General features: G+C 45.2%; 1 protein-coding gene across 1 annotated transcript in view; it reads left to right on the forward strand.

Annotated features, from left to right (window-relative positions):
* Window positions 1–8,403, forward strand: part of ATG14 (autophagy related 14) — a 36,901-nt gene extending 28,498 nt beyond the window's left edge. The window contains exon 10 of the mRNA XM_034992483.1: window positions 5,720–8,403. Within this exon, the coding sequence (XP_034848374.1) occupies window positions 5,720–6,026 (307 nt within the window). The 3' untranslated portion in view covers window positions 6,027–8,403. The remainder of the gene's footprint in view (window positions 1–5,719) is intronic.
* The last annotated feature ends 6,430 nt before the right edge of the window (window positions 8,404–14,833 follow it).

Here is a 14,833-nt window from a genome sequence, read left to right on the forward strand (position 1 = left end):
CTTAGCCACTGGCTTGTGTTTCTCCCCGCCACCTAAAACAGTGACTTTCCTGGGACATAGAACGCTTTGGAAAAAGCTGTGCACACTCTCCAGGGAACTGCACACACACCTAGAATTTTGTGCCATTTTACAGGGAGTTCATGCTCCTCTCCTCAAGTTCCATTCATTAGTTCATAAACCACATGAACCTGTTGGAAATCCATCCCAGTTTTAGTGGTTGATTTCTGTGGGTTGTTTGCCATCCTCTTGGTACATTATTTATATAGGGCTCAACATTAGGAAATTAATCATTAATAATAAGAACTAATATTTATTGAGCCAGTATTTATCGACCCTGAGCCAACTACCAGACATGCCTTAAATCATAGGTGGACTTATTATTCTTATTTTACAGAGGGGGCTGGTAACAGAAGCTTAGCGTGGTCAAGTAATTCGTGCCCCTGATGACAGAGGCAGTCTGAGTAGTAGGGCCAGGGTCCCAGCACTTCCACTAAGTGGTAGATACTCATGCCTTTAACCAGTACACACCACTTCATTACATGAACAGATCAAAAAAGAGAAAAAAAACCCGTAAGATCAACCTGATAGATGCCAGAAAAGCAGTGAATAAAATTCCGTTCCTATGAATAAGTGAAGAAAACTAGTTGCAAGTTAAAAATAGTTTATTAATAAAGGATATCTACCATAAGCCTACAGAAAAGACTGTATTTAATGACATGTTCCTTCCATGAATGTTTAATAAAAGCATTCCTGTGCAGTGAGGAAAACAAGAGGATGCCGTGTCGCTGCTGCGTTCACATGGCTCCAGAGCCAAGGCGAGGCGGGACGGTTTTACAGAGAAGTAAGGTCTATTTATGTTGGAAAGAAAGAAGCTAGGTTGGCGTTGTTGTGGAGGGTATGATGGGTGAACTGGCCATCCAAGAGAGCATGCTTGCTTACGTGCTGACAGCCAGTCAGAAGATGGAATGAGAAAAGGGTCCCCTTTACTGTAGCAACACAAACGATAAATTATCTAGGAATAATCTTTACAAAATATATGCAGACCATGTAAAGAAAATATGAAACTTGAAAAAAAAATGATTCCACACCTATTTCTTGAATGTCTGCCAGGTACTGCATGCACGAGGCGTGGGCCTGAATGAAAGAAGGCCTGAGGCAGGGAACACCCTCGGGATTTTCTAGGAGAGGAAGGCTGAGTATTACAAAAATGCTACTTCTCCCCAAAAGGAAACCTGATCAGAATTTCAACAGGTATTTCATGGAACTTTGACAAGCTAATTCTGAAGTTGAACTAGAAGCACAGGCTGCAAGGAAATTTTGGAAAAGAATAGTAAAGGATGGGCTTGGCCCTCTTTAAAACATAGTATAAAGGTAATTAAAACAAGGTGCCGTTAGCATGCAAGTAGGTGGAACAATTAGACGAAGAGAAGAGAGTCCAGAGACCCTGTGAGAGGCCCTGTCCCTGTGAGAAGCATAACACAACAAGGGCCAGCATGTTGAACTGGATAATAATCGATAGTGGCGGGCTAGTGGGGTATTCACACAAGAATAAAGCTCGACTCATACTACATTCTGTATATAAAAATAAATTCCAGATGATAGAAAAGACCTTATTTTATTGAAGGAAAAAAACGTATAAAATAGGAGAAAGACAGTGTTTTATAATCACAGGATGGGGAGGGAATTCCCATGCAAGCCACAAAACCCCAAAACCATGAAGGAAAGGAGTTACATATTTTACTGTGTAAAAACTCTAAGTGCCTCTGGTAAAATACCAGATTCCAGAAAGTTACAAGATAAACAACAGATCTGTTTTGCAGCCTGTTTATCAGACGACGGATTAAAATTTCAAATCTAAAAGAAAAGCAGACCTAATAGAAAAACAGCCAAAGGATTAATCCAGGCAGGTCACACAAAAGAAATGCAAGTAATCAGTATTCAAATGAAAAAAGTCTTCAGCCTCAATCAAGAATAAAGAAGTGCAATTCAAAACAGCTTTCCAGTTTTCACCCATCAGTTTGGCAAAAATGGAAAGGATTGACGATATCCAGTATTGGTGGTAGGTCCAAAAAACAGGCTCTCTTCTGCTAGGGGTGGACTTCTTTGGAGGGTCTGAAGTTTTTTTTGGGCTTGCCCTGGAGTCAGCTCCCCAGTTAGGGTAGGGGTTTGTGTGACAGAGTACACATACTTAGCCAGGCTCATTGCCCCCGAGCTGGTGGTCTGTGGGCCAGAGGCCAGGAGCTGGAGCTTCAGAAGTCCCCTTCCACACCTGCCTCAGTCAGTCACCTGGGTGGGACGTCCTGTTTCCATGGAGACCAGCTGAAGGAAGGATCCCATCCAGAATCCAACATAAACCTTTTTTCTTTGAAATAAATTCAAACTTGCAAAAATATTCAAAATTGCAAAGAATAGTAGTAGTACAAAGACATATACCCTTTACCCAGACTCACCTTTGTTACCGTTTTACCCTATTTGCCTTATCATTTGTGTAATCTATCTCCATAAAGACACACGCATACACATTTTTTTTCCTGAACCCTGTGAGAGTACATGATATACATATATCATGGTTCTTGACTCCTCAATACTTCTATATGTATTTCCTAAAAATAGGGGTATTTTCCTGTTTAACTACAGTACAGTTACCAACATTAGCAAATTTCACATTGATAACAATAGTTTAATCCACTGTGGACCAGATTAATGTCCTGTACAGCATTTTTCCCTCCAGTATATGGTCCAACCTAGAGTCTGGTGCTGGATTTAGTTGCTATGTTTCTTTAACCTCTTTTAAATTTGGAGTATTTCCATTGCCTACTTTGTCTTTAACGACATTAACATTTTTCCCTTTGTATTAATAGAACTTTCATTCTGAATTTGGTGCTTCCTTGGAGTGAGATTCCAGGAATTCTGTGCATTCGAGGCTGGAACACCGCCTGGGCCAGGAGTGTTTCCTGGACACTCTGGGGGCCACAGTGGCCATCTGTCCCTTATTGGTGATGTTAATTTGATCACCCAGTCACGATGCTTTCCACCTTCTCCACTGTATAATCCTAGCTTTTTCCTTCCTTGCAACTAAGAAGCAGTCTGTGGGGAGCCACTTTGAGACCATGCAGTTATCCGGCTCATCAGAATTTCCCCCTAGATTTAACATCTGTTGATTTTTCTTATCGGATTCAGTCTTTACCCTGATGGTGCCTATGTTAACATCATTATCATCCAGAGTGCGTAGTTTACATTAGAGTTCATTTTTGATGTTGTATATTCTGTCCGGTAATATTTTTGAAATAAGATATTTTGCAAAAGAGAGTTTTAAAAAACCAAAAAGGTCATTTTGTTGCCTTAATCGAGAAGAAGAATTCCCTGCAGCATCTTGAGAAAATTAGTAATTTTTATTCCCTGATGACATTAAGCGTAAAAGATTTAATTCTTTTGCTAATTTTGTGTGATGTGTGTGGCTCAGGGTATGCTGGGTAACAGAAATTGCTCCATCTGGCCACTTTGGGAATCCTCCACTGGTTTTTCAGTTGCAGTACTTCACTGAGTACCTGTTCCGTGTCACTAGACTCTGCCCTGTGGGACTCCAGCAGAGCACTGGAGTCCCACGTGGCTTCCTGGGGAGCTCTGCTGGAGGAAGTATCACCCCTCTCTCCTGGGAAAACCTTTCGAGAGGGGGTCTGGGGACAATGGCAGTCCGTGTAGATAAGGCGACATCAAAGAGGAACCGAAAACAGGCTATGCCTCTGAGCTAGCAGGAAGGCTTCATCTGGAGCTAGTTGCAGAGGCCCCCGGACAACAAAGCTCAACAGGACAGAACGAGAGGGCCCTATGTTTAGGAAAGGCGGGAACCCGCTGAGGTGCTACCTTATGAACAGTTTTCGGAGGCCGCCGCCACGAGGAGAGAAACAGGCAGGTCTCTGGTGCGCTGAGGCGGGTGGGGCTGACTGCAGGTAGAGGCTGGCTACAAGGGGTGGTGGTGCAGTGAGGACCTGAGCTGGGGGGGCGGGGGATGTGTTGAGGCTCGAAAGGGGATTTATTCGGTGATCTCAGGCAGGAGCATGAGGGCGGAGGCCCAGCCGGCTTGTTTGGAGAAGGGCTGCCTGGCTCAGATAAGGTGAGATGAGCTGGAAAGGTTGGCGCTCCGGTGGAGAGCCCTGGCGGGCGGTGAAGCTGGGAGGAAGGAGAGGCATCAAAAACAAATCTTTGGAGACCTATTTACCAAGGGGAAAAAGGAAAAGAGAAAAGAAATGGATTGTAAGGAGAGCCTTTTAAGGAAACAGGAAAGGGATACTCAGCTAAGATGCCGGTTTCAGTGATGGTTAGTTTGGAAAAGCTGCAGCGGGGGGGGGGGGGGGGGTTCATGGGGAGAGTCTCCCAGTTCTTGCTGCCTTCACCCCTTGCAAAAAGTAAGGACTTCTGGGCTAGATGGAGGCCTTGTAAACTTGGATGCCCCTGGTCAGAGGGGCTCTTTGATATGCAAATTGCTCACAGGAGACCAAAGGGAAACCCTATGGTGCATCTTCCAATTTAATGAATATTTGTAAAGTTCTAAAAACAGTGCCTGGGACAGAAGTGTTAGCTGTTACTGTTGCTGGTGCAGCCGGGAAGCAAGGTTGTCTTGGAGGAACAAAGGCTGCTTGACCCTGGAGAAAGTGAGTCGGAAGGTGCAGCCATGGTCAGGTACATTATGGGAGGCCATCGCTAGGCTTTTGTCATTGTTAAGGCCATAAAGAATTTTGGGCCATAGACTAAAATGGCAGGCTGTACCTATTCTAGGATCTCTGTCATTTGATTTTTGCTAACCCCCATCATTTTTCCTAGTCATTATCGGAGGCATGTGTCCTTATCTTGGGGGCAGCACTGGAGAGGGGCTGCTGGGGGGCCTTGGCTACCGGGAAGTCCTAGGAGAAGAGCAGGGGGCAGTGGGGTGACTGCCCACCCGAAGCCAGCGCAGCCCGGCTCTCGTGAGGCAGGGGCTGACAGGGTTTGCGGACACCGCCCCACAGCGGCGCTCAGGAGCTGTCCCAGAGGGTGAGGCCTGAGGGAGGTGATTAGATTTGGAGACGATGATGTCATCAGGGACCTTTGGGGAATAGTTTTCTCCTCAAATACAGTGCAGAAATATGGATTATTCCAGATGACTATGTTCTAAATAGTTATAGCTCGTTCTGTTATAAATGGGCCCCTAGAAAATCGTGATCATATCTTAAAATGGGTGCCTGAGCCTGCTGTTGACACCAATCCAAGGAAGCACTGCTAACATGCACGCACCCATACCGGTTGGCTCTTTTGAGTCGTAGGAACGTACAAACTGGGGGCTTCCGTAAGGCAGAGAACATCTGTACGTTTTTTCCTATATTGTTTATTACTCGTTCCACGGACAGCCCAGAGTATACATCCAGTGGCTGTTTTTGTCAAAACTGTCCCATCGGAATGCATAGATACTGCAGTTGTTTAAAGAGGAAATCGTACTTTGGACCAGCAGGCCTAGTCTCGGTGGAGGGTTTTTTCCCATCCAGGATCTTCACAAATCGGGTAGGTGCACTTGAACGTGTGGTGGTGTGGTTTCATTCCCTCCTTGGCTGGCAGCTCTTCAGGTGAAGCAGGCCGCCATTACAGACCACCGGGGGGTCCGGTGCAGGCTTGGGAAGCGGGTGGACTCTCGGTCCCGTCAGGCCCGCGTCACCGTCGTCACAGTGCCGGTTGTGTGTGCGCGCAGGTCGGGACCCTTCGAAGTGCGGGCGGACCTGGAGGAGTCCATGGAGTTCGTGGAGCCCGGCGCCGCCGGGGAATCGGCTGAGAGCGGCGACGAGCGCGTCAGTGACGAGGAGACCGACCTGGGCACGGACTGGGAGAACTTGCCGAGCCCGCGGTTCTGTGATATCCCTTCGCAGCCCGTGGAAGGCTCCCAGAGCCAGAGCGGCCAGCTGTCCCCGCCCGGCGCGAGCAGCAGCGCCGGGGGCATGATCTCGTCCGCCGCGGCCTCGGTGACGTCCTGGTTTAAGGCGTACACCGGACACCGCTAGTGCGCGCCGACCGAAACGCGCCAGGTTTGCGTCCAGGTTGCTCTTCCACGGTGCCCCGGGGCGCTTCGTGCGTTCGGTTGGGCCAGTGCCTGGGACAGGAGGAGGTTAGACTGTTGGGGCTTTTAAAGCGGGAGACAAGCATCTCCGTGTATCAGGCGGCTGACGGGGGAGACCCACATGCTTACTATACTAGAACAGCCGGGGCAGAGGTCCTTCTGCCCAGGCCCGAGTTGGCGGAAGAAAGACGAGTGTGTGTGCCGTTCCGCTGAAGCGGAAAATCCTTGGGCTCCCTCCGGCCACGGGCCACAGGACCCGCAGAGGCGGCCTGACACGTCGGTCCTCGTGATGCCGAGACTGTTCCCGAACACTTGACGTTGTAGAAGCTGAATCACAAGGAGGTGATTCTTGAGGAGTAGGACTTGAAAGATAAAGCCTGTTTCATACGAGTTTGTGCTTATGCCATCATTTTTTGTACAGAGAACCAGCAGGCGATTTGAAATACTTGCTTTCTTTAGAATCTGGTCATGTTTGGTTTTTAGGTCAAGGATGTTGGTTTTGTTTGGAGGGGGGGGCTTTGGGGGGGGCGGGGAGGGGTAGTTTAAAAATTATTTCACTCATGCTGCTGCTGTCCTAGCTTGTCAGACATTCCGATTTTTCTTTCTCCCACACACCAAAGAAATGAAGGTCTCTTTTATTTTTGGACCCACATCCATGAACAGAGGAAATCCCAGCTGCAGGGATTGCCTGGAGATTTAAAAACTATTTTCTTATATTCTGAAAGGAATTAGTTCATTCCCACCTAGATTATTGAACTCCTACCCTCTACACTATGTGCATTTTGAACTTGTTTTTTGAGTGGAAAGTCATTAAAGTAGTTCCCTTGTGTAAGTTAAATGCCTGCCTGCGCACAGGTTGAAAGCCACTTAACTAAATGGCCTCTGGTCATTCTTCCGGTGTCCCAGTTTTTTTCTAAGGGATTCAGTAGGTGGCAGGTTTTCCCAGGGAAAACCATCCTGCTTGTTTTCTTAGAGGTCTTTGTTGCTCTAGGGACACTCCCTTCACTTAGAAACGCAGAGCAAATCAGAGCTGATACTACTCTTCTCTGACAGAATTTTCCCTCACCAAGAGATCATTTTCAGCTAATGTGTTGTCTTGTCATTCTCTTAGTGACAATCTTGTAAGAAAACTGTAGAGAGGCATTATGTACAAATATGTAAGTAGTTTATTTTTAATAATTACCAAAAACTCCTATGTAACAACTACAAAAAGAAATCCTATGAAAAATTCCTAACAGGCATTATTACCATATCTTGTTAAGTGTGATTAGCATGACAGTACCTCAGATAAATCAGAGACTTACCCTACCCTAGCTTCTTTTCTTTCTGTAATTATTATAGTTGATACTTTGCCTCCAAATCCGAGGTGCTATATAGCTTTTGCTATTGGTATATTTAATGTTTGGTAGAGTTGCAGAAGAAGGGTGTTTATTCCTATCCAGGAGTTCCAAGTTCCCGGACTCTGAATTTTCCACTTAGGGGAGGAAACAGGCTTTTCTCCATGTGGGTTCTCAATAGCGGGTGTCAGGTACTCAGCTTCATGATTGCTGAGCTAGCATTATACCATCCAAGTCTGAAGTTCATAGGGAATGGGTACTTGAACAAATACCAAATGAACTTAATATAAGGGTTGTCTAGGTACTTCAAACCCTCAAAAAAAAAGAAAAAAGTTTCAAGCTAAGACGGAAGACAGATTTGGGGCTTGGGGATAGAGATTGACTTCAGCTAAAAGATGCGGGGTTGTCATGGTTTCTCTCAAGTAGGCCGCTTAAGAAACCATGAATTTAAGATTAAGCTAAAGAATAGAATCCAGAGATCACAACTCCTATCTAGAGAGTAATTCAACAAAACTTAAAGGATACGGGAAATAGGGATTGATAGGGTATATTTTGTTTTTTATATCAACTAGAGGCACTTTATTTAGGGTTAAATGATCAAACCCTTTAGTGGTTTTGAACACCAACATACTGGCTTACACTGCTGAGATATTTTGGTTTTCATTATTTTGCACTGGATCCACTCTGTAAATATTAAATATACATTTCAACCACTGTTTTTTTCTACTCTCTTTGCTGCTCATTAAAATCTTTCATGTAGGTGCCAGAACCATATGTAAACAGCTTTTTAAAAAATTGAAGCTGGTATTTTTTTTTTTTAAACAAAAGCCATAGAACTTGGTCATGTTTTCCATATAAAACGATTTGTTGAAACAAGGTAATACTAATAAAAACCTACAGGCACCAAATAGGCTGCTTAAAATGGTCTGTTAAAGACCTTTTTTGTAATGGAATATAAGAATTTTTGCACATCTGTAAGTTAAGGGGAAAAACAGTATGTCAACACTGGGTGTATGGACAGGATTCACTTAAGGATTCACGTATCGATAATTTGGGAAACATTGGGGGCATGCTGTTTTTAGAACAACTACATCTGAGAATCTCCTCGTGGTGTCATGTTGCAGGAATTTCCCATTACTCTGCGACTTCCAAACCAGTTGGAGTCATAACAAATGTTTTCTAAACTTTTATTGTATTATTGCAATAAATCTTTTAAGAGTACTTTGCTAATATGTGTGTCTTTTTCAAACTCTGATTACTTGTTTCTTTTGATACACTGAGGGTAGCAAAAATGAGATTTAACTCTGGAATAATTTATACGAACTAGGGTAATTTTTTTAAGAATTTTTTTGCTAGGTAAGGAAAAAGGTCTGGTAATCCTAAAAATTATAGCTTATGGTGGTATTAACAATAACGGTCCATCTCTGGTAAGCTGGAAGAACTAGTTGCTTACCAGTTACATACTTTCTCTCTAAAGCTGCATTTTTCTTTTGTAGCCATCACAGGATGCACGTGCCCTACAGTGACTTGGGTGTCTCACAGCACCTCCGTGGGGAGGTTGCCCATTTGGAACCTGCCCAGACTTTTCAGGACAAGAGAGAAAGCGAAGTATGGGAGGTTAGAGGGGATCTATTAAATTGAGATGAAAACCAAGTAGTTTGGAAAATCACGCCCCCTTCTTCCCTCCACCCCCCTTCAGGTTAGATCATAGAGAGGGGTTACCTGCAGGTAGACGGGGATACCAGGAGTGATTACGGCAGAACTGCTGCCTGCAGAAAGCCACCCAGCAGCAGGAGGAACCCAGGCAAGGAAACGGAAGGGTTCCCAAATAAATAGGGCATGTGCTTCAGGGCTAGTGCCCTTCTATCTCCTTAGGTAACACTTAAAAACCATGCTCCTGTCGAGTGCCTACCCCAGAGTTACATCATGACTGATGCAGGAATCAGGGTGAAGCCGACGGGAAGCACTAAGGATAGCTTTGTCCTTAATGGATGGGTGGTCATTAAAAGTCCATCAACAAAATGGAGTGGGCTTTGGGCAAGTCCTCTAAACTTCAGCTGTGAAATGGTCAATGAGAGAAAGCCAACACCAGCACACTCCAAGGATCTGGTGAGAAAATACCCTGAAAAAAAAATAAATAATAGAGTAAATAATCCTAAAATTTGTATGGACCACAAAAGACCCCGAAGAGCCAAAGCAGTCTTCTTTCTTTTTTTTAAAGATTTATTTGAGGGGCACCTGGGTGGCTCAGTCATTAAGCGTCTGCCTTCGGCTCGGGTCGTGGTCCCAGGGTCCTGGGATCGAGCCCCACATCGGGCTCTCTGCTTGGCGGAAAGCCTGCTTCTCCCTCTCCCACTCCCCCTGCTTGTGTTCCTTCTCTCACTGTGTCTCTCTCTGTCAAATAAATAAAATCTTAAAAAAAAAAAAAAATTTTGAGAGAGCAAGAAAAAGAGAGAGAGCACATGAGAGTGGGGAGGGTCAAAGGGAGAAGCAGGCTCCCCGCTGAGCACAGAGCCCGATGCGGGACTCAATCCCGGGACTCCGGGATCATGACCTGAGCCGAAGGCAGTCGCTCAACCAACTGAGCCACCCAGGCACCCAAGCCAAAGCAGTCTTGAGAAAGAACAACAAAGCTGAAGGTATCACAAACCCCAGATTTCAAGATATACTACAGTGTTGTAGTACTCAAAACGTGATGGTACTGGCACAAAAACACACAGATCAACGGACCAGAATAGAGAGCCCAGAAATGGACCCACATGTATATGCTCAATTAATCTACGTTATAAAGGCGGCAAGAATATACGATGTGGAAAAGACAGTTTCTAAATAGGAAAACTGGACAGCTACTGAAACTGGACCACTTTCTTATACCATACACACACAGAAAAACTCAAAATGGAGTTAAGACCTAAATGCAAGACTTGAAACCATAAAACTCAAAGAACACATACACAGTATGGGATTTGGGGACGACACCAAAATAAAAAGCTTTTGCATAGCAAAGGAAACCATTAACATAAAGGCAACCTATTGAATTGGAGAAGATATTTGCAAATGATATATCCAGTAAGGGGCTAATATGCAAAATATATATATATTATATATATATTTTATACAACTCACACATACAAAAAAAGGGTTAATATGCAAAATATATATATATGTATTTTTTATACAACTCACACATATACACACAAAAAAAATCAATCCAAGTCCTAACCTGAATAGACTTTTTTTCTAAAGAAGGCAGAGGAGCTCCTGGCTCGCTCAGTCAGTGGAGCAGGCAACTCTATCTCAGGGTTGTGAGTTTCCCACATTACGTGTAGAGATTACTTAAAATCTTAAGGCAGATGACCAACAGACATATGAAAAAATTCTCAACGTGACTCATCTCAGGGAAATGCAAATCAAAAGCACAATGAGGTATTACCTTACACCTGTCAGAATGGCTAGTATCAAAAAGACAAGAAATAACAAATGTTGGCGAGGATGTGGAGAAAAAGGAACCTTTGTTCACCATGTGAACTGGTGCAACCACTGTGGAAAATAGTATGGAGGTTTCTCAAAAAGTAAAAGAGTTACCATATGATCCAGTAATTCCACTACTGGGTATTTACCCAAAGAAAATGAAAACACTGGGGCGCCTGGGTGGCTCAGTCGTTGAGCGTCTGCCTTCGGCTCAGGTCATGGTCCCAGGGTCCTGGAATCGAGCCCCGCATCGGGCTCCCGCTCCGTGGGAAGCCTGCTTCTCCCTCTCCCACTCTCCCTGCTTGTGTTCCTTCTCTCGCTGTGTCTCTCTCTGTCAAATAAATAATTAAAAAAAAAAAAAATGAAAACACTGATTTCAAAAAGATATATGTACCCCTATGTTTATGGTAGTGTTACTTACAAAGCCAACATATGGAAGCAATTCAAATGTCCATCGATAGATGAATAGAGAAGATATGGTGATATACACAACGGACTATTACTCAGCCATAAAAAAAGAAAAAGATCTTGCCTTTTGTGACAACGTGGATGGACCTAGAGGGTATTACGTTAAGTGAAATAATCCACACAGAGAAACACCATGATTTCATCTCAAAAAAATGCATACACTCATCAATAGAGACAGGGTGGTCGACAGAGGGGTAGAGGGGATGGAGGAGACAGGTGAAGGTGATTAAGAGGTATAAACTTCCAGTTACAAAGTCAGTCACAGGGGCGCCTGGCTGACTGAGTCAGTAAAGCATACAACTCACTCAGGGCATGAGTTCAAGCCCCACATTGGGCATAGAGCTTACTAAAAAATAGTCACAGAAATGCGAAGTACAGCACAGGGAGGAATACTGCAACAACACTGTATGTGACAGATGGTAACTATACTTACCTGTGGTGAGCACTGAGTAATAATGTATAGAACTGCTGAATCACTATGTTGCACACCTGAAACTAATAGAACATTGTCAACTACACTCCAATAATCAATATTTTTTAAAAGATGGGATTATAAATGAGTCTGTATTAAAAAATGCAGGATTTGGGGCACTACTGAATCAGAATAAGCACTGTCCAGTGGAAATAATGGAATTTACATGTGACTAAATTTTGTTAGTCTCATTAAAAAGGTAATAGGTAAAAATTTTTATATTTTATTCAAAATACCCAAAAATATTATTTCAACATGTCATCAATGTGAAAAAAAGTAAGAAGGGGGGACCAAAGAAGAGGGGACCAAAGAAGGGTCATACTTGTATTCTTGCCCTGAGCCACAAAAATACTGGGGAAGGCTTGCCCCTATACCTACACCCTTAGAATAAATCCTCCTTGATTTCGCTCATTTGGGGTGTGCCCCCAGTTTCCTATTGAGACCCTGTGCAGTGAAGAACCAGAGCACAGACCAGAACAAATTGAGGGGCCTTAAGCCAAGACCACTGGCCATGGAAAAGAAACAGGAAACGGGAGAGGTCCCAGCTGCGTACTGGGGCAGCCTCATTCACCATCTCTTCTTAGGAGTCCATCAAGGCTGAAATGAAAGTGGCAGGCTACATGCCCTGTGGGAGAATCCTGCTCAGCGGCCTACAGAAAGGGGGCTTGATGAGGAAGAGCAGACTGAAGGCCAACAGCTAAGTCCCGGAATGGGGAAGGCTGCTGGGTCAGGCCTGGCAACACCTGAACTCCTACTGGACTGCAAACAGTTGTGCAAATGGGACATCTAACTAACCTCATTACCAGACAGGGACTGACACAAATACAATCTCGCTCTCTACATTTTACTGATCGGCAACTTAGTTTGAATTTGGTTTTTGAAGAACTGCATCATACTCTTCATACTGCTTAACTAACTGACACCTGAAAATGCCAGTTTGGAAATCAACTGTCACGGGGGCGGGGAGGGGGGAAGGAAGTAAAGAGCTCGGGTGATAGGCCGTGATTAACTGGGACAGGGAGTGTGCCCATTCCGCAAGCCTGTTTCTGCTGTGCACAGAAGAGCACCTCCTCTTTCACGCCTTCGACCTTTCTCACCACTACGCGTGGCACAGATCGTTCTCTACTGGGTGATGGACACAGAGGATTTCCAAAAGTAATTTCAGCTGTATGCCATTTCTCCCCTAAATGCCAACTTTAGAACCGAATTCCTGCTGTGTTTCATTGTTCCAAAGAGAATTTGAGACAAAGGGTCCCCAACTAATTTATCCTGAGGCCTTTTCTCTGCTAACTGAAGAGTGGATGGGAGGGCCTGTCTGGGGATGGGGGAAGTTCATTTTGCTTTTTAAAGGAACATCACCTCTCACAAGACTGGTTGCAGCTTAAGAGACTATCACCCCTCTGTTCCTGACTCCCCAGCTACCGTTAGTGGCTCCGCTCCTCTAAGATAACACCAAGGCCAAATGAACCGCCTAGAATAGGGGTGCTGCCTGCCTGGTTTTGCTTAGGCATAAATACACTGGAAGTCACCTGTGGGAGCATGACCGCGATGATGTTTGCTCTTCCCATGAGGTTGTGCAAACACTAGCTATGGCCACAAACTTAGGAACAGCATGAACGTCAACAGAAGGGATTGCACATTTCCCACCAGAGGTACTTTTACCAACTCACAAAGATTGCAACACTAGCTTGTTTGAACCCAGAGGAAAAACAGGGATAGCAAGGAGCAGCTTCCCCAAATGCTAGGCGAGGTGCACGGTAGAGAACGCGTTTCAATGCAACATGGTACCTGACAGGAAGAGCTATGTAACCTCAGCTCTTACTAGTGAAGTCTGCAGTATACACAGCACGAAGTTTGGGGCAGACTGGCTTCATTCCGGTTTTGAGGCAGGCTGTCTCTTTTTGTGGGACAAAGGAGAGGATGAATAGCCAGTCTGCTGAGTGAAGAATGAAGGCAGTGAAAGCTGTGGAAGATGCCTGGGAATACCCATGTAAGAAAAAATCTCCAAGGCCAGTCCATACAGGTAGGCAGGGACACCCTGACAAGTCCAAGGTAGAAGGGATATTTGGACAGAGCCTGGAAAGGGAGCCCCTAGATCATGCATAACCGTCAGCCCACAGCCTTCTGCAGCCACAAGGCCCAAAGCAGCCTGTGGTCAGAAGAGCCACCAGCAACAGAGCCCAGATCATACCAAATGCACAACTGACGGTTACCCAGCAAACTCAGAGGGCTGCTTTGGGAACATCTCTAACCAAGAATGGCCCCATGGAACCAGCTATAATCCTCCTAGATCCCTTTAATCCTCCCACTTAAGGTTTCTCATACTTGGGATGGAAAATTACAGCACAGCTCAGGACCACCAGAACGTGCCAGCACCCCTCACAGGAAGATGGTCACTAGCAGCATGTACTGTGTGTGAGGCACCGCGGGGATGGCATGACCATCCCCAGCTTGGTCAAGCTGCTCTCTCTGAAGCTAGAGTGGTGGGGGAGCACGATCGATCCATAAAATGGGAGAGTGGCAGGAGATGTAGATGGCAGCCAAATGAGGAGGGTGGGACAGGCCAGGGTGGTCCCCAAGGAGGTACCCCGAGCACAGAGCTCAGGCAGGGTACGCCGTCAGTCTTGAATGGTCCTTTCACATGGCCATTTTAATGCCAGAGTCATTTTGATAAAGCCTGAAAACAAATTTTTTCTCTTTGCCCCTTTCCCATTTCCAATTCACCCCTGCCTTGGCTATCTGGTGTCCTCCGCTGAACAGGGGACAAAGCCAGACTGCCCCAGAGACGGGGGTAGAGGGCTCTCTGACTCCCAGATTTCTATGATTTTTTTCTAACAGTGGGAGAGGAAAACTAGGCCGGGCACATCAAAGCCTCCGAACAAAAGCCGAAGGTGGAAGTTGTCTTTATTTGGGTCCCCATGGCCGGGAGGAGGCTAGGGTCCTGGTGTCCACACTGCTAGGCCCTCTCTGAGGAGCCCACAGTCCTACAGCAGCACAGCAAAG

The sequence above is a fragment of the Mirounga leonina genome, unplaced genomic scaffold (assembly GCF_011800145.1).
Source record: "Mirounga leonina isolate KUSES-001 unplaced genomic scaffold, KU_Mleo_1.0 Mir_82, whole genome shotgun sequence".
Taxonomy (NCBI): Eukaryota; Metazoa; Chordata; class Mammalia; order Carnivora; family Phocidae; genus Mirounga; species Mirounga leonina.